At 42.5% G+C, this 23,277-nt stretch overlaps 2 protein-coding genes across 3 annotated transcripts; one reads left to right on the plus strand and one right to left on the minus strand.

Annotated features, from left to right (window-relative positions):
• The first annotated feature begins 11,394 nt into the window (after positions 1-11,394).
• Positions 11,395-18,797, plus strand: LOC125511588 (probable helicase CHR10). 2 transcript variants are annotated; one of them, XM_048676998.1, is made up of 17 exons: positions 11,395-11,650; positions 11,779-11,786; positions 11,953-12,031; positions 12,121-12,278; positions 12,487-12,612; positions 12,700-12,880; positions 13,804-13,939; positions 14,025-14,142; positions 14,674-14,763; positions 14,892-14,999; positions 15,096-15,299; positions 15,492-15,617; positions 15,702-16,360; positions 16,605-16,750; positions 17,713-17,871; positions 18,297-18,411; positions 18,505-18,797. In XM_048676998.1, the coding sequence occupies exons 1-17, from the start codon at positions 11,461-11,463 to the stop codon at positions 18,548-18,550; spliced, it is 2,649 nt and encodes an 882-aa protein (XP_048532955.1). In that variant the 5' UTR covers positions 11,395-11,460; the 3' UTR covers positions 18,551-18,797. The 2 variants fall into 2 exon arrangements, with proteins under 2 accessions (XP_048532955.1, XP_048532956.1); XM_048676999.1 differs by lacking the exon at positions 14,892-14,999.
• A 146-nt stretch (positions 18,798-18,943) lies between these two features.
• Positions 18,944-21,702, minus strand: LOC125511589. Its single transcript, XM_048677000.1, has one exon. The coding sequence runs from the start codon at positions 20,963-20,965 to the stop codon at positions 20,114-20,116; it is 852 nt and encodes a 283-aa protein (XP_048532957.1). The 5' UTR covers positions 20,966-21,702; the 3' UTR covers positions 18,944-20,113.
• Positions 21,703-23,277: the final 1,575 nt, after the last annotated feature.

The following is a 23,277-nucleotide window of genomic DNA, read 5'->3' on the forward strand; positions in this document are numbered from 1 at the left end:
ATTTTTTTAAGTTCCCCACCAAATTTTTAAAAATGCAATCATTTTTTGAATTTATGATTTTTCTTGAAAAAAGATCATTTTTTGAAATTTTGAACAATTTTTTTAAAAAAAATTGAAATTATGGACAAAATTTGAAAAGAAAAACATTTTTAAAATTTTCACAAACAATTTTTGAAGTTTCCGATTTTTTTTCAAAAACTTGAAAAAATCGTAATTTTCAGAAAACAAAATGATAGAGGAAAAAGGAAAAAGGAAAAAAATATGCTTCCACGAGAAGCATAAATTTGCTTCTGCGAGACACTGCTCGGAAAGGGAGAAAACATCGTGAGTTCTCCTTTTGCATGATATTTGCTTATCATGGAGGCACATATTTGCTTATCATGGAGGCACCTATTTGCTTCTCGTAGATGCACAGATGCTTCTCGGAAGGAAAAAAAATATCATGATTTGTCTTTTGCATAATTGTTTTTGTGTTCTTTCACGAGAGCACAGATTTGCTTCCGCAAGAAGCACAACTCTTCTTTCTAGTAAGAAAAAAATGTAACTTTTTTGTTTGCACGAGAAGCAGAGATTTGAATTTTGTGGAGGTACGGATCTATGCTTCTCTAAGATGAAAAAATAAAGTGGAAAAAACCTTGCTTTCGGCGTCTGTGTTTTTGCGGAAAAAAGTTCGTCGAAACCTATTAACATCTTATCTAGTTTTGAATATCTCAACATAAGAAATTCAACAAGGAAAACAGTTCAGGATTTGAATGCACGGGTTAAGAGATAAAATGTTTAAAAAGATGAATCTATATAAAAAAGGAAAAAACTAACAGTCACTTATCATTTTCTGAGAAGATGAGAAATGTTTTCAAGAAACAGAATCTATAAGAAATGGAAAACCCCACAAGTCAATTGTCAGTCTTTTGAGAAGCTGAAAGTGACGTTTACAAAGGGTACCTCGTAAGAGCATCTCCAATAAATGGTCCATATGTAAAAATACCTAATTTTTAGACCGTCTGAGGCAAAAAACGTTGCTCTAACAGACGGTCCATATGTAAAAAAAAATTGGCCCGCGGCCTTCTCGTGATATAAAATACAACACCTCGCGGTGCAAATATACATCACGAGGTGCATCTGGTCCAAAACCAGCCGCCGCCCGCGAACGCCCAACCGCCACTTCATTTCCTTTCCCGTCCGTGCCCGTCCGCCCGCCCCAAGAACAGCCGGCTGAAATTCGCCGCAGCGACCGCCCAAAACCTCGCCGTCGGCGCCGCCACCACCCCACATCCTCCCCGCCGCCGCCCTCCGCCGTCGCCGCCCCCGTCGCCTCCCCGCCGCCGCCCGGACGCCGCCGAATCGGGTGGCGGCCTGTTGGGGGAACGTAGTAATTTCAAAAAAATTCCTACGCACACGCAAGATCATGGTGATGCATAGCAACGAGAGAGGAGAGTGTTGTCCACGTACCCTCGTAGACCGAAAGCGGAAGCATTAGCACAACGCGGTTGATGTAGTCGTACGCCTTCACGGCCCGGCCGATCAAGCACCGAAAGTACGGCACCTCCGAGTTCTAGCACACGTTCAGCTCGATGACGATCCCCAGACTCTGATCCAGCAGAATGTCGGGGAAGAGTTCCGTCAGCACGACGGCGTGGTGACGATCTTGATGTTCTACTGTCGCAGGGCTTCGCCTAAGCACCATTACAATATTATCGAGGACTATGGTGGAGGGGGGCACCGCGCACGGCTAAGAGATAAATGATCAACTGTTGTGTCTGGGGTGCCCCCCTGCCCCTGTATATAAAGGAGCAAGGGGGAGGAGGTGCGGCCAGGCAAGGGGCGCCAGGATACTCCTCCTGGGAGTAGGACTCCCCCCTTTCCATGTTGGACTAGGACTTGGGGGGAGGAGAGAGAGGGAAAAGGAAAGGGGGCGCCGACCCCCCTCCTTGTCTAATTTGGACTGGGGGGAGGGGCGCGCGGCTGCCCCTTGGCCTCATCTCCACTTCCTCCACTAGGCCCATTAGGTTACCGGGGGTTTCCGGTAACCTCCCAGTACTCCGGTAAAATGCCGATTTCATCCGAAACACTTCCGGCGTCCAAACATAGGCTTCCAATATATCAATCTTCATGTCTCGACCATTTCGAGACTCCTCGTCATGTCCGTGATCATATCCGGGACTCCGAACAACCTTCGGTACATCAAAATATATAAACTCATAATGAAACTGTCATTGTAACGTTAAGCGTGCGGACCCTACGGGTTCGAGAACAATGTAGACATGACCGAGACATGTCTCTGGTCAATAACCAATAGCGGAACCTGGATGCTCATATTGGCTCCTACATTTTCTATGAAGATCTTAATCGGTCAGACCGCATAACAACATACGTTGTTCCCTTTGTCATCAGTATGTTACTTGCCCGAGATTCGATCGTCGGTATCTCAATACCTAGTTCAATCTCGTTAACGGCAAGTCTCTTTACTCGTTCCGTAATACATCATCCCGCAACTAACTTATTAGTTGCAATGCTTGCAAGGCTTTAAGTGATGTGCATTACCGAGAGGGCCCAGAGATACCTCTCCGACAATCAGAGTGACAAATCCTAATTTCGAAATACGCCAACCCAACAAGTACCTTTGGACACACCTGTAGAGCACCTTTATAATCACCCAGTTACGTTGTGACGTTTGGTAGCACACAAAGTGTTCCTTCGGTAAACGGGAGTTGCATAATCTCATAGTCATAGGAACATGTATAAGTTATGAAGAAAGCAATAACGACAAACTAAACGATCAAGTGCTAAGCTTATGGAATGGGTCAAGTCAATCACATCATTCTCCTAATGATGTGATCCCGTTAATCAAATGACAACTCATGTCTATGGCTAGGAAACATAACCATCTTCGATCAACGAGCTAGTCAAGTAGAGGCATACTAGTGACACTCTGTTTGTCTATGTATTCACACATGTATTATGTTTCCGGTTAATACAATTTTAGCATGAATAATAAACATTTATCATGATATAAGGAAATAAATAATAACTTTATTATTGCCTCTAGGGCATATTTCCTTCAGTCCCCCACTTGCACTAGAGTCAATAATCTAGATTACACAGTAATGATTCTAACACCCATGGAGCCTTGGTGCTGATCATGTTTTGCTCATGGAAGAGGCTTAGTCAGCGGGTCTGCAACATTCAGATCCGTATGTATCTTGCAAATTTCTATGTCTCCCACTTGGACTAAATCCTGAATGGAATTGAAGCGTCTCTTGATGTGCTTGGTTCTCTTGTGAAATCTGGATTCCTTCGCCAAGGCAATTGCACCAGTATTGTCACAAAAGATTTTCGTTGGACCCGATGCACTAGGTATGACACCTAGATCGGATATGAACTCCTTCATCCAGACTCCTTCATTTGCTGCTTCCGAAGCAGCTATGTACTCCGCTTCACATGTAGATCCCGCCACGACGCTTTGTTTAGAACCGCACCAACTGACAGCTCCACCGTTCAATATAAACACGTATCCGGTTTGCGATTTAAAATCGTCTGGATCGGTGTCAAAGCTTGCATCAACGTAACCATTTACGATGAGCTCTTTGTCACCTCCATATACGAGAAACATATCCTTAGTCCTTTTCAGGTACTTTAGGATGTTCTTGACCGCTGTCCAGTGATCCATTCCAGGATTACTTTGGTACCTCCCTGCTAGACTTATAGCAAGGCACACATCAGGTCTGGTACACAGCATTGCATACATGATAGAGCCTATGGCTGAAGCATAGGGAACATCTTTCATCTTCTCTCTATCTTCTGCGGTGGTCGGGCATTGAGTCTTACTCAACTTCACACCTTGTAACACAGGCAAGAACCCTTTCTTTGCTTGATCCATTTTGAACTTTTTCAAAACTTTGTCAAGGTATGTGCTTTGTGAAAGTCCAATTAAGCGTCTTGATCTATCTCTATAGATCTTGATGCCCAATATGTAAGCAGCTTCACCGAGGTCTTTCATAGAAAAACTTTTATTCAAGTATCCCTTTATGCTATCCAGAAATTCTATATCATTTCCAATCAGTAATATGTCATCCACATATAATATCAGAAACGCTACAGAGCTCCCACTCACTTTCTTGTAAATACAGGCTTCTTCAAAAGTCTGTATAAAACTAAATGCTTTGATCACACTATCAAAGCGTTTATTCCAACTCCGAGAGGCTTGCACCAGTCCATAAATGGATCGCTGGAGCTTGCACACTTTGTTAGATCCCTTTGGATCGACAAAACCTTCTGGTTGCATCATATACAACTCTTCTTCCAGAAATCCATTCAGAAATGTAGTTTCGACATCCATTTGCCAAATTTCATAATCATAAAATGCTGCAATTGCTAATATGATTCGGACAGACTTAAGCATCGCTACGGGTGAGAAGGTCTCATCGTAGTCAATCCCTTGAACTTGTCGAAAACCTTTTGCAACAAGTCGAGCTTTGTAGACAGTAACATTACCGTCAGTGTCAGTCTTCTTCTTGAAGATCCATTTATTCTCAATTGCTTGCCGATCAACAGGCAAGTCAACCAAAGTCCATACTTTGTTCTCATACATGGATACCATCTCAGATTTCATGGCTTCTAGCCATTTTGCGGAATCTGGGCTCATCATCGCTTCTTCATAGTTCGTAGGTTCATCATGATCTAGTAGCATGACTTCCAGAACAGGATTACCGTACCACTCTGGTGCGGATCATATTCTGGTTGATCTACGAGGTTCGGTAGTAACTTGATCTGAAGTTTCATGATCATTATCATTAGCTTCCTCACTAATTGGTGTAGGTGTCACAGAAACTGGTTTCTGTGATGTACTACTTTCCAACAAGGGAGCAGGTACAGTTACCTCATCGAGTTCTACTTTCCTCCCACTCACTTCTTTCGAGAGAAACTCCTTCTCTAGAAAGGATCCATTCTTAGCAACAAAAGTCTTGCCTTCGGATCTGTGATAGAAGGTGTACCCAACAGTTTCCTTTGGGTATCCTATGAAGACACATTTCTCCGATTTGGGTTCAAGCTTATTAGGTTGAAACTTTTTCACATAAGCATCGCAGCCCCAAACTTTCAGAAACGACAACTTTGGTTTCTTGCCAGACCACAGTTCGTAAGGTGTCGTCTCAACGGATTTCGATGGTGCCCTATTTAGCGTGAATGCAGCCGTCTCTAAAGCATAACCCCAAAATGATAGCGGTAAATCTGTAAGAGATATCATAGATCGCACCATATCTAGTAAAGTACGATTACGACATTCGAACACACCATTACGCTGTGGTGTTCCGGGTGGCGTGAGTTGCGAAACTATTCCGCATTGTTTCAAATGTAGACCAAACTCGTAACTCAAATATTCTCCTCCACGATCAGATCGTAGAAACTTTATTTTCTTGTTACGATGATTTTCAACTTCACTCTGAAATTCTTTGAACTTTTCAAACGTTTCAGACTTATGTTTCATTAAGTAGATATACCCATATCTGCTTAAATCATCTGTGAAGGTGAGAAAATAACGATATCCGCCACGAGCCTCAATATTCATCGGACCACATACATCTGTATGTATGATTTCCAACAAATCTGTTGCTCTCTCCATAGTACCGGAGAACGGCGTTTTGGTCATCTTGCTCATGAGGCACGGTTCGCAAGTACCAAGTAATTCATAATCAAGTGATTCCAAAAGTCCACCAGTATGGAGTTTCTTCATGCGCTTTATACCGATATGACCTAAACGGTAGTGCCACAAATAAATTGCACTATCATTATCAACTATGCATCTTTTGGCTTCAACATTATGAATATGTGTATCACTACTATAGAGATTCATCAAAAATAGACCACTCTTCAAGGGTGCATGACCATAAAAGATATTACTCATATAAATAGAACAACCATTATTCTCTGATTTAAATGAATAACCGTCTCGCATCAAACAAGATCTAGATATAATGTTCATGCTCAACGTTGGCACCAAATAACAATTATTTAGATCTAAAACTAATCCCGAAGGTAGATGTAGAGGTAGCGTGCCGACCGCGATCACATCGACTTTGGAACCATTTCCCACGCGCATCGTCACCTCGTCCTTTGCCAGTGTTCGCTTAATCCGTAGTCCCTGTTTCGAGTTGCAAATGTTAGCAACAGAACCAGTATCAAATACCCAGGTGCTACTGTGAGCTCTAGTAAGGTACACATCAATAACATGTATATCACATATACCTTTATTCACCTTGCCATCCTTCTTATCCGCCAAATACTTGGGGCAGTTCCGCTTCCAGTGTCCAGTCTGCTTGCAGTAGAAGCACTCAGTTTCAGGCTTAGGTCCAGATTTTGGTTTCTTCTCCTGAGCAGTAATTTGCTTACTGTTCTTCTTGAAGTTCCCCTTCTTCTTCCCTTTGTCCTTTTTCTTGAAACTGGCGGTCTTGTTGATCATCAACACTTGATGCTCCTTCTTGATTTCTACCTCCGCAGCCTTTAGCATTGCGAAGAGCTCGGGAATTGTCTTATCCATCCCTCCATCCCTTGCATGTTATAGTTCATCACGAAGCTCTTGTAGCTTGGTGGCAGTAATTGAAGAACTCTGTCAATGACACTATCAACAGGAAGATTAATTAACTCCCAGTTGAGTCAAGTGATTATGATACCTAGACATTTTGAGTATATGTTCACTGACAGAACTATTCTCCTCCATCTTGCTGCTATAGAATTTATTGGAGACTTCATATCTCTCAATCCGGGCATTTGCTTGAAATATTAACTTCAACTCCTGGAACATCTCATATGCTCCATGACGTTCAAAACGTCGTTGAAGTCCCGATTCTAAGCCGTAAAGCATGGCACACTGAACTATCGAGTAGTCATCAGCTTTGCTCTGCTAGACGTTCATAACATCTGGTGTTGCTCCAGCAGCAGGCCTGGCACCTAGCGGTGCTTCCAGGACGTAATTCTTCTGTGCAGCAATGAGGATAATCCTCAAGTTACGGACCCAGTCCGTGTAATTGCTACCATCATCTTTCAACTTTGTTTTCTCAAGGAACGCATTAAAATTCAACGGAACAACAGCACGGGCCATCTATCTACAATCAAACATAGACAAGCAAGATACTATCAGGTACTAAGTTCATGATAAATTTAAATTCAATTAATCATATTACTTAAGAACTCCCACTTAGAAAGACATCCCTCTAATCTTCTAAGTGATCACGTGATCCAAATCAACTAAACCATAACCAATCATCACGTGAAATGGAGTAGCTTTCAATGGTGAACATCAATATGTTGATCATATCTACTATATGATTCACGCTCGACCTTTCGGTCTCAGTGTTCCGAGGCCATATCTGCATATGCTAGGCTCGTCAAGTTTAACCTGAGTATTTTGCGTGTGCAAAACTGGCTTGCACCCATTGTAGATGGATGTATAGCTTATCACACGCGATCATCACGTGGTGTCTGGGCACGACGAACTTTGGCAACGGTGCATACTCAGGGAGAACACTTTTATCTTGAAATTTACTGAGAGATCATCTTATAATGCTACCGTTAATCAAAGCAAGATAAGATGCATAAAAGATAAACACCACATGCAATCAATATAAGTGATATGATATGGCCATCATCATCTTGTGTTTGTGATCTCCATCTCCGAAGCACCGTCATGATCACCATCGTCACCGGTGCGACACCTTGATCACCATCATAGAGTCGTTGTCGTCTCGCCAATCTTATGCTTCCACGAGTATCGCTACCGCTTAGTGATAAAGTAAAGCATTACAGCGCAATTGCATTGCATACAATAAAGCGACAACCATATGGCTCCTGCCAGTTGCCGATAACTCGGTTACAAAAATATGATCATCTCATACAATAAAATTTAGCATCATGTCTTGACCATATCACATCACAACATGCCCTACAAAAACAAGTTAGACGTCCTCTACTTTGTTATTGCAAGTTTTACGTGGCTGCTACGGGCTTAAGCAAGAACCGTTCTTACCTACGCATCAAAACCACAATGATAGTTTGTCAAGTTGGTGCTGTTTTAACCTTCGCAAGGACCGGGCGTAGCCACACTTGGTTCAACTAAAGTTGGAGAAACTGACACCCGCCAGCCACCTATATGCAAAGCACGTCGGTAGAACCAGTCTCGCGTAAGCGTACGCGTAATGTCGGTCCGGGCTGCTACATTCAACAATACCGCCGAACCAAAGTATGACATGCTGGTAAGCAGTATGACTTATATCGCCCACAACTCACTTGTGTTCTACTCGTGCACAACATCAATGCATAAAACCTAGGCTCGGATGCCACTGTTGGGGAACGTAGTAATTTCAAAAAATTTCCTATGCACACGCAAGATCATGGTGATGCATAACAACGAGAGAGGAGAGTGTTGTCCACGTACCCTCATAGACCGAAAGCGAAAGCGTTAGCACAACGCGGTTGATGTAGTCGTACGTCTTCACGGCCCGACCGATCAAGCACCGAAACTACGGCACCTCTGAGTTCTAGCACACGTTCAGCTCGATGACGATCCCCGGACTCCGATCCAGCAGAATGTCGGGGAAGAGTTCCGTCAGCACGACGGCATGGTGACGATCTTGATATTGTACTGTCGCAGGGCTTCGCCTAAGCACCACTACAATATTATCGAGGACTATGATGGAGGGGGCCACTGCACACGGCTAAGAGATCAATGATCAACTGTTGTGTCTGGGGTGCCCCCCCTGCCCCTGTATATAAAGCAGCAAGGGGGAGGAGGTGCGGCCAGGCAAGGGGCGCACCAGGAGGAGTCCTACTCCTCCTGGGAGTAGGACTCCCCTCTTTCCATGTTGGACTAGGACTTGGGGGGAAGGAGAGAGAGGGAAAAGGAAAGGGGGGGCGCCGACCCCCCTCCTTGTCCAATTTGGACTTGGGGGGGGGGAAGGGGTACGCGGCTGCCCCTTGGCCTCCTCTCCACTTCCTCCACTAGGCCCATTAAGGCCCATTAGGTTACCGGGGGTTTCCGGTAACCTCCCGGTACTCCGGTAAAATGCCGATTTCACCCGGAACACTTTCAATGTCCAAACATAGGCTTCTAATATATCAATCTTCATGTCTCGACTATTTCGAGACTCCTCGTCTTGTCCGTGATCATATCCGGGACTCCGAACAACCTTTGGTACATCAAAATATATAAACTCATAATGAAATTGTCACCGTAACGTTAAGCGTGCGGACCCTACGGGTTCGAGAACAATGTAGACATGACCGAGACATGTCTCTGGTCAATAACCAATAGCGGAATCTGGATGCTCATATTGGCTCCTACATTTTCTACGAAGATCTTTATCGGTCAGATCGCATAACGATATACGTTGTTCCCTTTGTCATCGGTATGTTACTTGCCCGAGATTCGATCGTCGGTATCTCAATACCTAGTTCAATCTCGTTAACGGCAAGTCTCTTTACTCGTTCCGTAATACATCATCCCGCAACTAACTCATTAGTTGCAATGCTTGCAAGGCTTTAAGTGATGTGCATTATCGTGAGGGCCCAGAGATACCTCTCCGACAATCAGAATGACAAATCCTAATTTCGAAATACGCCAACCCAACAAGTACCTTTGGAGACACCTGTAGAGCACCTTTATAATCACCCAATTACGTTGTGACGTTTGGTAGCACACAAAGTGTTCCTCCGGTAAACGGGAGTTGCATAATCTCATAGTCATAGGAACATGTATAAGTTATGAAGAAAGCAATAACGACAAACTAAACGATCAAGTGCTAAGCTTATGGAATGGGTCAAGTCAATCACATCATTCTCCTAATGATGTGATCCCGTTAATCAAATGACAACTCATGTCTATGGCTAGGAAACATAACCATATTCGATCAACGAGCTAGTCAAGTAGAGGCATACTAGTGACACTCTGTTTGTCTATGTATTCACACATGTATTATGTTTCCGGTTAATACAATTTTAGCATGAATAATAAACATTTATCATGATATAAGGAAATAAATAATAACTTTATTATTGCCTCTAGGGCATCCTTCACAGCCGGCGCGGGATTCGGCCCCTCCGGCGGTCCGGCTGCCGCGGTAGGCCTCCGCCGGGTCTTAGACTGCCGCCGACCTCCTCCCGTCGGTCGTGAGCCTGTCCACGGCAGTTGCGCCGGCCGCACGACCGCCGCACCAAGCCCTCTGCCCGTCTGCCGAACTAGTCTTCGCCGCCCGCCGAGCTCCTCTTGGCCGACCTCCAACCTCATTTCTTATCTCCGCCTCCGTCCGGTGCCGTCCGCAGCCGTCAGCAGCAGCCAATCCAACCGGCGGCCATCTTCTCCCACCGCGCGCACAAGGTGTTCGACGGAATTCCCCAAGGTAAAAAAATTACAAAACTTGATGATTTAACTTGGGATTGGATAGTATGTTTGACGGTGGTTGTGTGCATTGTAGATGAGCTCGGTTGACTCCTCTTTCGTGGTGGGATCTATCCGAGGTGGAGTACATTCATCAAGCCGGTTCCAAAATCTGAAGGTAAGAAAGAACTTGTCTTTCATAATGCACAAGCGGTGGCTAGAAAAGATGTTGAGAGGGCATTTGAGATTTTGCAATCCCAATTTACTATTGTGCGAGGACCATGTAGATTTTGGGATCAAAAGATCCTTTGATACATCATGACCGCTTGTGTGATCATGCATAACATGATCATTGAGAACGAGCGTGGAAAATTTTTAGATTACAACTTCTATTGATTGATAGACATTCGTGTTAACCCCATGCGCAAAGAGGAGCGCATCAGACGTTTCATGAAGGTGTACAGTGAGATTAGAGATAGTGATGCGCATGACCAACTCCAGAAAGATTTGATGAAAGAGCATTGGAAACGGCACGGGGAAAGATCCGCATATATTCATTATTTGTTTGTTCAAAACTATGTTGTATTTGTGTTGCATTGCATCTCCTGGATCTGAAGAACTATGTAATAATTTGATATTGTGGACATGATTTTTTTTTATGTTATTTTGAAATATGTGCGGCTGGATAGCGGCGAACAGCAGCCGGGCGGCTGCTGGCCGGTTTTGGACCATGAATTTGGACCATCTTTTGGAGTTGCTTTTTTGATCATGAATTTGGACCATCTGTTGGAGTTGGCCTTTTTTCGGAGGTTCAAAACGTATTTTTTAGCTGTCCAAAATTTACATCTTTAATTTTAAATCGTCAAAATTTGAATCATCTATTGGAGATGCTCTAACTAGTGATTTCGTGTTTTTCTATTGCTCTTGCCGGTCGCACAAGGGAGGGGACGCCTGAGAGAAGCGGGCTGACGCCGGGCCGGGCCGGGCCGGGCCGTATCCAACACGCGGGCAGCCTTCTCGTCTCTTCCACGTCGCTCCGGCTATTCCCCACCTCCATTTCCCTTCTTTTTTTTCACAAGTTCCCGCCCCTCTTCCCCATGGCGGCGACCGCCTACGAGCGCCGCCTGCTCGCCGCCGCCGACCTCGTCCTCTCCGCCGACGGCAAGTCCCAGCTCCCCCGCCTCTCCTCCACCGACCTCGGCGTCACGGCCGACCTCAAGCCGCACCAGCTGGACGGCGTCGACTGGCTCATCCGCCGCTACCACCTCGGCGTCAACGTCCTGCTCGGTCCGCACCCGCTCCTCCTCCTCCTTCCCCGCTGCCCGACTTCTCCTCTCCCCCCTCCCCTACCTCTTAGCTTCTCCTTGAGCACTACGCCGTCGCGATTAACCAATCGAGTCCCGTTCGTTTTGCAGGCGATGAGGTGAGCCCATTGATTCCGGCCGCACTTCTGTAGCCGATTACCTGGGGACGGGATGGCGCAGCTTCGATTCGGCCACCAACGGCGGCTGCGGCGTGTTGAAATCCGGCGCTGCTAACACTTTCAGAGCCACATTTTGCTGATGTTTGTGCCTGACCATAATGTGCAGATGGGGCTGGGGAAGACCCTGCAGGCGATTTCTCTGCTGAGCTACCTGAAGATCAAATCCATCGCCCCCGGACCGTTCCGTGTGTACTCCCATCCATTTGTCAAGCTTTAATAGCTAACCGCGCTATTGTTTCCATTTAATCTCATAAGGGTATGGTTTTTCTTTCAGTGGTGTTATGCCCTCTAAGTGTGACGGATGGCTGGTTGTCGGAGTTCGGTAAATTCTGCCCCACCTTGAAGGTCATCCAGTATGTTGGCGATAAGCCGCATCGTCGTCAGATACGGAGAACGATCCATGAAGATGTCCAAAAATCTTCACATTCAGATGTATGCTGCTCTCTTACTAGTTTGTGTACTTTGTGTCTAAATCTCCCTAAATGTGGGCAACAACACCCATTGGATGTTATATTTATTGTTCCCATACATCCCAAAATAGCTTTGTTTGCTTGTCCTAGAGCATTGTTTCTCACTCTACTTCTGTAGGAATTTTGGTACATGGCCTATGACTTCTTTATTTTTTCACCACTGCAAATAGGAATTACCATTTGATGTGATGCTGACGAGCTATGACATAGCCTTAATGGATCAAGATTTTCTTTCCCAAGTTCCTTGGCTCTATGTGGTGATTGATGAGGCCCAGCGTCTTAAAAATCCATCAAGTGTATGTAAAACCGCTGCTTCACTATGATAATGGGAGTTGCGGGCTCTGATTAGGAGTTGTATGACACTAGTTCTGCATTTTTTTCAGGTACTGTATAATGTTCTTGAAGAACGCTTTATGATGCCAAGGCGTCTACTACTAACAGGCACTCCTGTCCAGAATAACCTTTCTGAACTATGGGCGTTGATGCACTTCTGCATGCCTTCAGTTTTTGGGCCCCTAGATGAATTTCTTTCTACTTTCAAGGAAGCAGGGAATTTGTTATCAGGTATTTACCTAAATGTTATAGAGTGATTCTTAGGTGAGAGTTTTTGTTCTGTCTGAAACAACATCTATGCAACTTGGCTGTGAGCACCATATACCTCATGTACAGTACCACTGAGATTAATGTTTTTCATTAACCGGACACCTTGTGTGCAAACATATGTGTAGTCTCTTATTGCTTCATGTTATATTATATTTAGGTGCGGACATGTCGATGTGTTTGGTAAAAACTGTTACTCTTTCATCAATGGCCTGGTTATTTTTTCGAGAACACAGAAAATCAGAATGTACCTTCTAAAGATTTTTTTTGTTTGAAGACAGTGGTTTGATTGGCATTCCTCTCTTTATGGCGACGAAATGTATTTGTGCTTTTACAAAGAGAAAATTATCACAGTACCGTTGAAAAGTGGTGCACATCGGAAAACATATCCAATGTAGGCCCTGGGCCACATCCCACATGTCATTGATACATTAGATGATATTGGATATGGTGACGCAGTTGTCTGGTATAGTGGTATAGTCATGTTAAGGGTCACAACAAACAAGTAACAAGTTCAAATCACTTCAAATCTTAGTGGAGTTTCCACAAGAATAACCCAAACAATTATGGTTGGTGGGGAACCAGAAATCAAACTTTGGTCATCAGGTAGTGATATAAGGTGCCACAAGCCCACAATGTTTGGCTGTGCCAACCAGTTCTTTCTAATCATTCGAACCAGTTCTTCCCACATCATTAAATTATCTGTGACATCATGTCTTTTCATTTTATTTGTTTGAGATCTTCACATAAGCACAGCGGCACCTGCCCTGCTTGCCTGCTTTTTTTTTTCCAAAAATGTGAACATGCACCATTCTTTAACATTATCTTATTTTCAGTTTTAAGTCAGCTTCTTTTGGTTTTAAAAACGGCAATATGTTTCTCAACAGGTAGTGAAGCTAATAAAGCAAACAGACAATTCAAGATCCTTAAACATATACTCAGAGCATTTATGCTCCGACGAACAAAGGCTTTACTAATTGAGAGTGGAATTCTGGAATTGCCTCCATTAACTGAGCTGACAGTGTCAGTATGACATTATCTAAGCTTCAGCATAACCTTCTTGGATTTTTACCCCCCTAACCTTTCTAAAGTTATATGATCTTTACAGGATGGTACCTCTGGCACCCTTACAGAAGAAGATATACTTATCAGTGTTGAGAAAAGAGCTGCAAACACTTCTTTCATTTACTGGTGGATCTTCTCGTCATCAATCTCTGCAGAACATTGTAATGATTTTTTTCTGCTTATCAGCATCTTGTATCTATTTACAGCTCCACAATATGAAATTATATAGATTTCAGTACGTGTATCCTCAGTGTAATTTTTCATGCTTGCCACCCGTGCTCCTGTAAATGAAATCAGGTTGTTTGTTTTTAGCTGGCACAGTTTTACAGTTCATTCGCTTTGCCTCGTGTCTGGCTTTGTGAACTTATTATTTATTAACTACCTATTTGAACCATGAATTATTTATCTATTAAATATTAGTTTTCTTGTAGCAAAACTAAATATTTTTATCGATCATGGCATAATAAACAAGATTACATCTCAGTAAAATTGTATTTTGATGTGTCTTTACATACCATTTACAGTTTATTTATTTGTTCAGAGTAGTTAGTTCATTCCAGAGTGCTGGGATGTGTGATCTTCCATTTATATCAAGTCTTGCTTTTTTGACTCTTTTGCCTTTTGACAGTTAAGCACATTAGAGGCTCTGTATAAATTTAAGTTCCATGTCTTGTTTTTGCAACTCCTATCAGGTAGTACAACTGCGGAAAGCTTGCAGTCATCCATATCTATTCAGTGGTATTGAGCCTGAGCCTTATGAGGAAGGGGAGCATTTGGTTCAGGTCAGTTCTGATTTATTTTTGAACAGGACAACTAAGAGCATATTTAGATTGTGCCTTTTAAACATGGGACTTTAAGAGGGACTATACAGACCGGATGTCCAATGATATTTTATGTGATATTTATTCAGGCTAGTGGAAAGCTCATTGTGCTAGACCTTGTTCTTGAGAAGCTCCACAGGTTAGGTCATCGTGTTGTGCTATTTGCTCAGATGACTCAGACGCTGGACATTCTGCAGGTTTTCTTTTTCTTGAACCATGCTGGCATATAATGACCTATTTCTCTTATGGCTGCGCATATGTAAATAATTTCTCTTGCACCATCCTTTAAACAGGATTTCTTAGAACTGCGTAATTACACGTATGAGCGCCTGGATGGTTCAGTACGTGCCGAGGAACGGTTTGCAGCAATCAGAAATTTCAGCTCTCAACCTACCAAAGGTGTTGTAAGAGATGACAGTAATCCAAGTGGAGCTTTTGTTTTCATGATATCAACTAGAGCAGGGGGTGTTGGGCTTAATCTCATTGGTGCTGATACTGTGAGTATAATTCATTTTGAAACTATAGCTAATCAGATCCAGTTTTCTTATCTGTGGATTCCAGTTATGGTTTCTTTATCCTAAATGTGTATTTAGTGCCCAGCAGACAGTTCCAGACTGATGATCATTTGTCCTTTTTGAAAACTTTATGCTATTGATCAATTTTGTTGCTCTTGACATGATTGGTTGCAGGTTATTTTTTATGAGCAAGACTGGAATCCTCAGGCTGACAAACAGGCTTTGCAGCGTACTCACCGCATTGGACAGTTGAATCATGTATTATCAATAAATTTGGTATCGCAACGCACGATTGAAGAGGTCAAAACTCTGACTTGCGATGTACCAGTAGTTTCTTGATTAAATTGCTCCTGACCTTTTCTCTTTAATTTGAAATGGTTGCAGGTCATCATGCGAAGAGCAGAGAGAAAACTTAAGCTTAGCCACAATATTTTTGGAGATAAGGATGCAACTGATGGGAAAGGAAATGACTTGGGAAATGAAGCTAATGACATGCGTTCGATTATATTTGGCTTACACCAGTTTGACCCCGCAGATACAGCTGCGGAAACAATCAATGAGGAGACACTGGAAAAATTGAAATCAATGTCAGAAAATGTTATCAAAATGCGTACTCATGAACCTTCAGAAAAGGATGACCGAGCATTTGAAATCAATCCAGATTTGACTGAGGGCAGCGGGCTTGTAATTACAAGAGCTTGTGATTCTATTAGCATTGATCCAGGGGTTGACGAAGCTGCATACCTATCCTGGGTAGAGAAGTTTAAGGAGGCTTCACATTCTATTGAAGATGTCCCAGTTGAATTAGAAAGGCAAAGACCTGCACCTGAAGATAAGCTCTTGAAACGTGAAGCTAATAAGAAAAAGGCTGAAGAAAAGAGATTGGCCAAGTGGAAAGATTTGGGGTACCAGACATTAGGGGTCAAAGTTCCTGATAACATACCAAATCAGAATATTTCTAACTCAGGATCCGTCCAACTTGTATATGGAGATTGCACTGATCCATCAAAAGTTTGCGCTGCAAAGCCTGCCATTATATTCAGGTATGTTTTTTCAGGGAAGAAGTGTGATTAGATTATTTGGCGAAGTCCACTACCCCTTGCTAGAATTCTTGATGGAACTGTAGTATGTTATACGCTATTCCTTTATAGAAGGCTCTGAGATTTGAGATCAGGTTTTAAACTGCTTAAGTTGAAATGTGCAATTTAAATTTCTTTGAATTCCTTCCAACACTCCTTAGTTTCTTCTGAACCACACTTTGTACTAACGAATCAAATGCTGGTGCAGTTGTGTAGATAATTCTGGAACATGGGGTCATGGAGGAATGTTTGATGCTTTGACTAGTCTCTCAACATACATTCCAGATGCTTATCATCGTGCTTCTGAAGTCGACGATCTTCACATGGGGGATCTTCACTTGATTCAGCCAGATGGTTGGTTCTTATGCTAGCTCCGCTTATTTTCGCTTCTTTATGACAAGCATATCATACTTAACTGCTACTTGAATGCCTGAAAATATCATTGGCACTGATGTTTATATGCTCGCTGTACTGCTCACATTGATGATGAACAGTTATCTTTCTCTAACCTTGGCAGGATTACTAATGCAAATCAAATCCAAGTTGTGCCATTTCTTATATGCCAAACATAATCACATTAACTAGTTACTAATTGACCATCAGAGATTTGGCATTATGATATATGATATTTTCGACAGGTGACAGCCCGTGGACTCGTTGTTAGTGGTGTATATCTCTTCTCTGTTAGAATGCTTGCTAAAATAAATCAAGCATACTGCAGTATTGCTGTCCATAATAGATCGCACATCTAGTTACCAATTTCACGTAGCACCACAAAATTATATGATTTAAGGACAGAATCATGTTCAGCACCTTTTCATGTGTAGCAGTTCTGGCTCATTTGGTTACTTTGCAAGTCCACTGTAGGGGGTTTACATTGAAATAACAATGATACATTCCTGCAAAAGCTATATTATGGTAACCTGAGTTAGGTAGACTTTGGATGTATTTGCAGTCCACATAGGTTTTGTGGGGAGTGTGCCATAGGCCACGAGCATCTTATGTTATATAAAGTAAATCTGAGTTCGTTCATTTGCATTCGAATGTGAGTTTAGACTATATTTGTCTGCTTGGTATCTAAAGTGCATTGAAACTCCATTGCTATATTAAAAATATGCCTTTTACGATGTTTGTACATGTATGGAAGCTTTAACATCAAGTGTATTTACCTTTTAAAATGTAGTCCACAGTTACTTGAGCTAGTTTTTCTTTCACTGCCTCTGTATCCTCTAGAATTTACATTAGTTTTATAAATCATCATAGTCTACAGTGAGTCCAAACCGTTGTATTTCACTGCATTTGTATCCTCTCTGCAGAAGCCAACTGTAGCCGGAATTTGGACGCACCTCTATGGGTGGCACTAGCTGTTGTGCAGTATTATAATCCGAAACGTAAGATTCCAAGAAGTGAAATCTCAATGTCTGACTTGGAGCTGTGTTTGTCAAAGGCGGCCTTCTCAGCTGCTCAGCGTTCTGGTATCAGTTCCTTCTTGAGTTTTAACATTAGAAACTTGAGGTGTATCTTTGAATCATGACATTAGAATGCTACCTTGTGTTTTCACCTGTTCAAGTTTGCTGTTAGCATCTTAAATAGTTTGAACGATTACTCCGTAGCAAGACATATTGGGTTGAATTGTTTGTGGAGTAAATTTAGTTTAGTTCTGAAACCAGCTCAATTCAGTTGGACCAAGTTTATTCAGTAGCTCATGAGGTGGCGTGACTGGTGATAATAGACCAATAATTACAGCATATTTGTGTCGGTTAACTACTTTGATCCTCTCAAGCAGTAACAAGCTCTACATTATCTTAAAAAAAAGCTCCACATCTGTATTTTCCAATGTGATTGAGTCTAGTTAGTTTATCAGGCTCACCTTAATTTGTTTCCGTTTATTTACCTGAAGCGAGTATCCACATGCCTCGGATTGGTCAGCGAAGTGGCTCCCAGCGATCAGAGTGGTATACCATAGAACGCCTGCTCAGGAAATACGCATCGCTTCATGGCATCGACATTTTCGTGTATGCGACAGTCTCACTTCAATTTTATTATTAGGTTTTCATTGGTAAATGCTTGCTACTGAATGAATAATCATCACTGTTTTCTGGTAACAGGTACTACTTCCGGCGACCAACCAGGCAACAGCCAGACTCAGATTAATCCTTGTCTGTTTTAACACTCAGCCTAGCTACATGTAGCCATGTATGTAGGGATGTTCCTGGTGTAACCTGGCCACAAAAACAATCAGGGACCATGGATGTAGCATATATGTAACCTTTGCTTGTCCTGTAGCTGGATTGACTATGGATAGCTGGACCGAATGGACTTACTACACAGTTTTATCCGGCTGTAGATCAAAGGGTATCTTGTATGTGTCATGTGAGAAATATTGGAACCTTTAACTTCAGTTTGCAGCTGTTGTTGTTTCTCTATAACGCAGCATTCATTTTTCATTTCCTCTGAAGTCTATATTAAATGAATATTCAACATTCAGGTAATTATAATTGTTTTACAGCAAAAGCTCTTGTTGTTATTTCTTGTATCGTTGAGGCATTTTGCGAGCTGACCCTGTTTGCATCCTTTTCAGTAGTTGGGTCCAGACCAGACCATTGTGTTTGTGACGCCATGGTGATGAGGCAACTAAGCAAAAAGACGCCTGTTGCTGCATATCTTATGATCTGGCATGAATGTTGTTTCAGGTTGACGAGTGACGACTGATTCGTGTTTGGTCGATGCAAATCAGATGATGTGATGTTTCTCGCGGCAACAGGTACCTCACTGTGTATCCATTAGTTAGTGGTGTGTCAGTTAAGAGTTTCTAGCTAGTTTTTTGTAGTGCAAACCCTGCTCATATTGATCGACTTGTTCATACTAGCTAGATGCTTAATTTGAGTCAAAAACACATGCAAGATTCACACAAGAATCTAGATTGTTTATACCGATAAATTACAAATATATATCTAGCTAATAACATAACAATAATGTACGCACTGCAGAAAATAAATAATCAAAACTAAAACCGCATACCCAGGTTTGTTCCAGATGACTGCCGTTATAAATTACATTTGTTGTTGCTATGGAACTCGCCTACCCAACATGGCGTGTACGGAAAATATTCATAATTTTGTTCGGTAGATCTGAAGCCTTCAAAAAGATTATAACAGGCTGGGCGCATGTTGCCTAAGCATTCAACCCTCGAGCTATTCAAATGGTAGGCGTGTACCGTAGCATCCCATGTTTCTTTGGTGAAGCTGCTCAAGAACATAATCTCTTTGAATGGGTGAAATCCAAGTACATCACATCCATGACGACGCTCTTCAGCCATGTCTACGATGTTGTCTGCACCGTCATTGTCAGAGTCCCAGTCAGTTTTTTCTTGGACTATTGCTTTCTTCTTGACTTCTGGAAGTTGAGAACGGAAGAATTCATAGTTAATGTCTTGTAAGACCCATGGACCATGAACACGCTGATCTGACGCTCGCACGCACTTAAGGTCATATTCACCCTTCATCATCCACTTCATCTGACCATATGATTCATCCAGGATCCAAACTCGAAAGAGATCCTTAACGAACGATGCATAGTACACGCCTTTTTTTGATCTTCCTAGATAAGCCATGGTTTCCTTGTCGGTTGGTAGTTTAATCACGCGGTACTTGTCATCGGAAAGAGATATCCTGCAAGGTCAAATCATTGACAGAAACTGTATACAAGTCCATAGAATCAAGTGATCCTTTGATCATGGTAAAACAAGTGACGGTATGAAATTGGTAATGTTGTAATCAAGTATATATATGTACACCTCATGACAGCATTAGGCTGGCAGTGCACATAAAGTGCTTGTTGCCAGTAGGCGGCGCCACGTTTGGCCGATGACCATTCGTAGGGGTGATCTTGTCGTGCCTCGGCGACAATCCCTGCAACATCACCTTCTCTAACAAAAGGCCTCTCCTCCCAGCGATCCGACTTTGAGGAGAAGACATCCAGGATGTATGTAGACGGTGGCCATTCGGATTTCTCCACTAAGCGGTCTAATTGGACGGTACTGCAGACCCCCATGTCCCTATAGGTACTCTGCTCGCGCAAACTGGGAATGCTGAACACTTGGTAGTGGGGTGACACGGTGGGATCGAAGACTAGATGCTTATTGAACCAAAAGGTCATCCATTCTGGATCGGCCGGGCGCCGGCGCGGAGGCAAAAGATCCCAGCGTCGCGTGGCAGGGCTGACAACGTACAGGCTGGTCAGGAGGAGGCCATTGCAGTGGTCTCGAACAAAGTAGTCTTCGTCAAACCCGTCGCCTACCCCATCAAAGGGATACATGGGGGGAGGCAAGAAGTCGAGCTTGGTATTGGCTGATGAGGGAGAGGGGCGGGCGAAGAACTCCGGGAACGCGTGTGAGTCGAACTGGATGAAGATGCCGGCGAATGAGAGTGGGAGCAGGTCAGGGCGCAGGAGGCGGCGCTCGTCGATGGTGCGGCGCCAGGCCTTGCAGACGCACCGCGACGCGGCGAGCCAGCGTGGTGGAAGACGGCGGAGAACATCGCCTAGAGCGTCGTCCGGTAGGTCGTCCATGGATCTCTCGGGCTGGAGCTGGATGTGCTGGCCGGTAGTATCTAATACGGAACAGATTCTGATGGAAAAATGATGTACGTGTATATGCAGGAAGCCGGGTGTCGTACACAAACAAATTACCTCACGGCGTAATTTTATAGTATGTTCCAAGATTCGTGCTCTAGCTATAAAATATTTAGGTACCAGCGATAATATTTTGACACTACTTATACTAGTAAGTTATACGTGCATAGCACGTGAGAGCTCATATAGTCAAACTACAACCAAAGATAGACATATTGTTACTGTAAAATATATTGTGCCTGTTTTATCTAGGTATCCTTTTTGGCTAGTTATGCCGGCAAATGAAATTATGAGGCATATGCATGAAGTATAACATACAAAAATCACGTAAAATATACTGAGCGTGTTTTATCTAGGTATCTTTTTTGGCTATCTCAAAGCTAATGTTCTACAGTATCTGTAAAGATAAATATGATTTATGAAGGTACATAGACTTGAATACGAAGTAAAATGAATGATAGTTTCGATAGAAAAAGAAGTTAGGAGAGTCTGAGTATGGAAGAGTCTAGAATAAAGTAGAAGTGTGCTTTAAATTTTATGCAAAATGTCCATATGGCTTTAGCCCAACCATAGAATCTTCTAGATAGTACACGTGGAAGAATCCAGTGAAGTAATGAGAAGATCCAACGGTCAATAACACTCGGATTTGCCACGTCTCCACCGTTAGATCGGCTTCATCCAAGGGTTGTTATTCAAAGTTATTCGCACACTATATAGTGGTATAGAAAAGATAGACATGTTGTTACTGTAAAATATATTGTGCCTGTTTTATCTAGGTATCCTTTTTGGCTAGTTATGCCGGCAAATGAAATTGTGAGGCATATGCATGAAGTATAACATACAAAAATCACGTAAAATATACTGAGCGTGTTTTATCTAGGTATCTTTTTTGGCTATCTCAAAGCTAATGTTCTACAGTATCTGTAAAGATAAATATGATTTATGAAGGTACATAGACTTGAATACGAAGTAAAATGAATGATAGTTTCGATAGAAAAAGAAGTTAGGAGAGTCTGAGTATGGAAGAGTCTAGAATAAAGTAGAAGTGTGCTTTAAATTTTGTGCAAAATGTCCATATGGCTTTAGCCCAACCATAGAATCTTCTAGATAGTACACGTGAAAAAATCCAGTGAAGTAATGAGAAGATCCAACGGTCAATAACACTTGGATTTGCCACGTCTCCACCGTTAGATCGGCTTCATCCAATGGTTGTTATTCAAAGTTATTCGCACATTATATAGCGGTATAGACAGGTAAAAGTTACCAGAAATTTGTAGCACTCCATCCCAACATCATTTTTTTTTCATTCCAATTATTTTGTTTACTTGTGTTGTGTTTTTGCATCCGAAATTATTATGTCCATTGGATTTTTTTAGCCGCACCTGAAATTGTTTTCCTCATCTTTTGTCGTTCAACAACATTTTAGTTCAAGAGATCGATCTCTAGGCATTGATTTTAGGTGAAATGTCATATACTCCCTCTGTACACAAATATAAGACGTTTCTTTAGTTCAATTTAGAGACCTTTTACGGTATGTTCCAGTAAATATTAGCCATTCATTCAGCCGATTCAAAGGCGTAGATTCATCAATACTACCATAGAATCATAGTAGTACTTTCTAGTGAAGGGGCAAAATGGACAAAGGTGCGATACAAATCCCGCACAGGCGAGGGCAATGTTGAGGATATCACTTATCGTTATCGTCTCGGTCAGTTGGGAATTAGAGATTAATTGGAAATTGGCCGATTAATTGATTTTATCGGTCGACTATTAATCGGCCATTTTTTCAAATCTCAGGTTCCTAACACTAAAATATGCTATATTCAACACCAAAACAATATTGGAGATAAGTGTTACCTTGATTCCTAGCCTTTGAATCCCCGTATAATAATAAACAAAATAGGACAACAATTAACAAGGTCCACAAAACACAAATAAGTATAGTTTTTGCAAACATAGTGCTATGAATAGGCCCGATTTATTGATAGATTCTTGATAAATCGCTTGTCATAGTGATAAATTGGCCCAAACAATAAACGATGAAGATAAGGCATAATCTTATCGGTCACCCCAAGAGTAGCCATAAATCGGACGATAAATTGCTGAATCGGAAGATTTTTTGAACTAAAAATTCCTTTTTCTCTCTCTGGCACGCAGCGCCGCACCGTCGCTATTTGCTAACCGGTCGCCGCAGATCGTCGCGTCAGCCACCCCCCCCCCCCCCCCCCCCCCCTACTAGCTGCCGCCCT

The sequence above is a fragment of the Triticum urartu genome, chromosome 5 (genome assembly GCF_003073215.2).
Source record: "Triticum urartu cultivar G1812 chromosome 5, Tu2.1, whole genome shotgun sequence".
In the NCBI taxonomy this organism is placed as follows: Eukaryota; Viridiplantae; Streptophyta; class Magnoliopsida; order Poales; family Poaceae; genus Triticum; species Triticum urartu.

Bases quoted from the DNA above. Each gene is read 5' to 3' on its own strand.
- LOC125511588 (XM_048676998.1), top strand. From the start codon at position 11,461: ATGGCGGCGACCGCCTACGAGCGCCGCCTGCTCGCCGCCGCCGACCTC. The intron at 16,361-16,604 runs GTATGTTTTTTC...ATGCTGGTGCAG, and splicing joins AAGCCTGCCATTATATTCAG to TTGTGTAGATAATTCTGGAA. The intron at 18,412-18,504 runs GTATGCGACAGT...TTCTGGTAACAG, and splicing joins CATGGCATCGACATTTTCGT to GTACTACTTCCGGCGACCAA.
- LOC125511589 (XM_048677000.1), bottom strand. From the start codon at position 20,965: ATGGACGACCTACCGGACGACGCTCTAGGCGATGTTCTCCGCCGTCTT.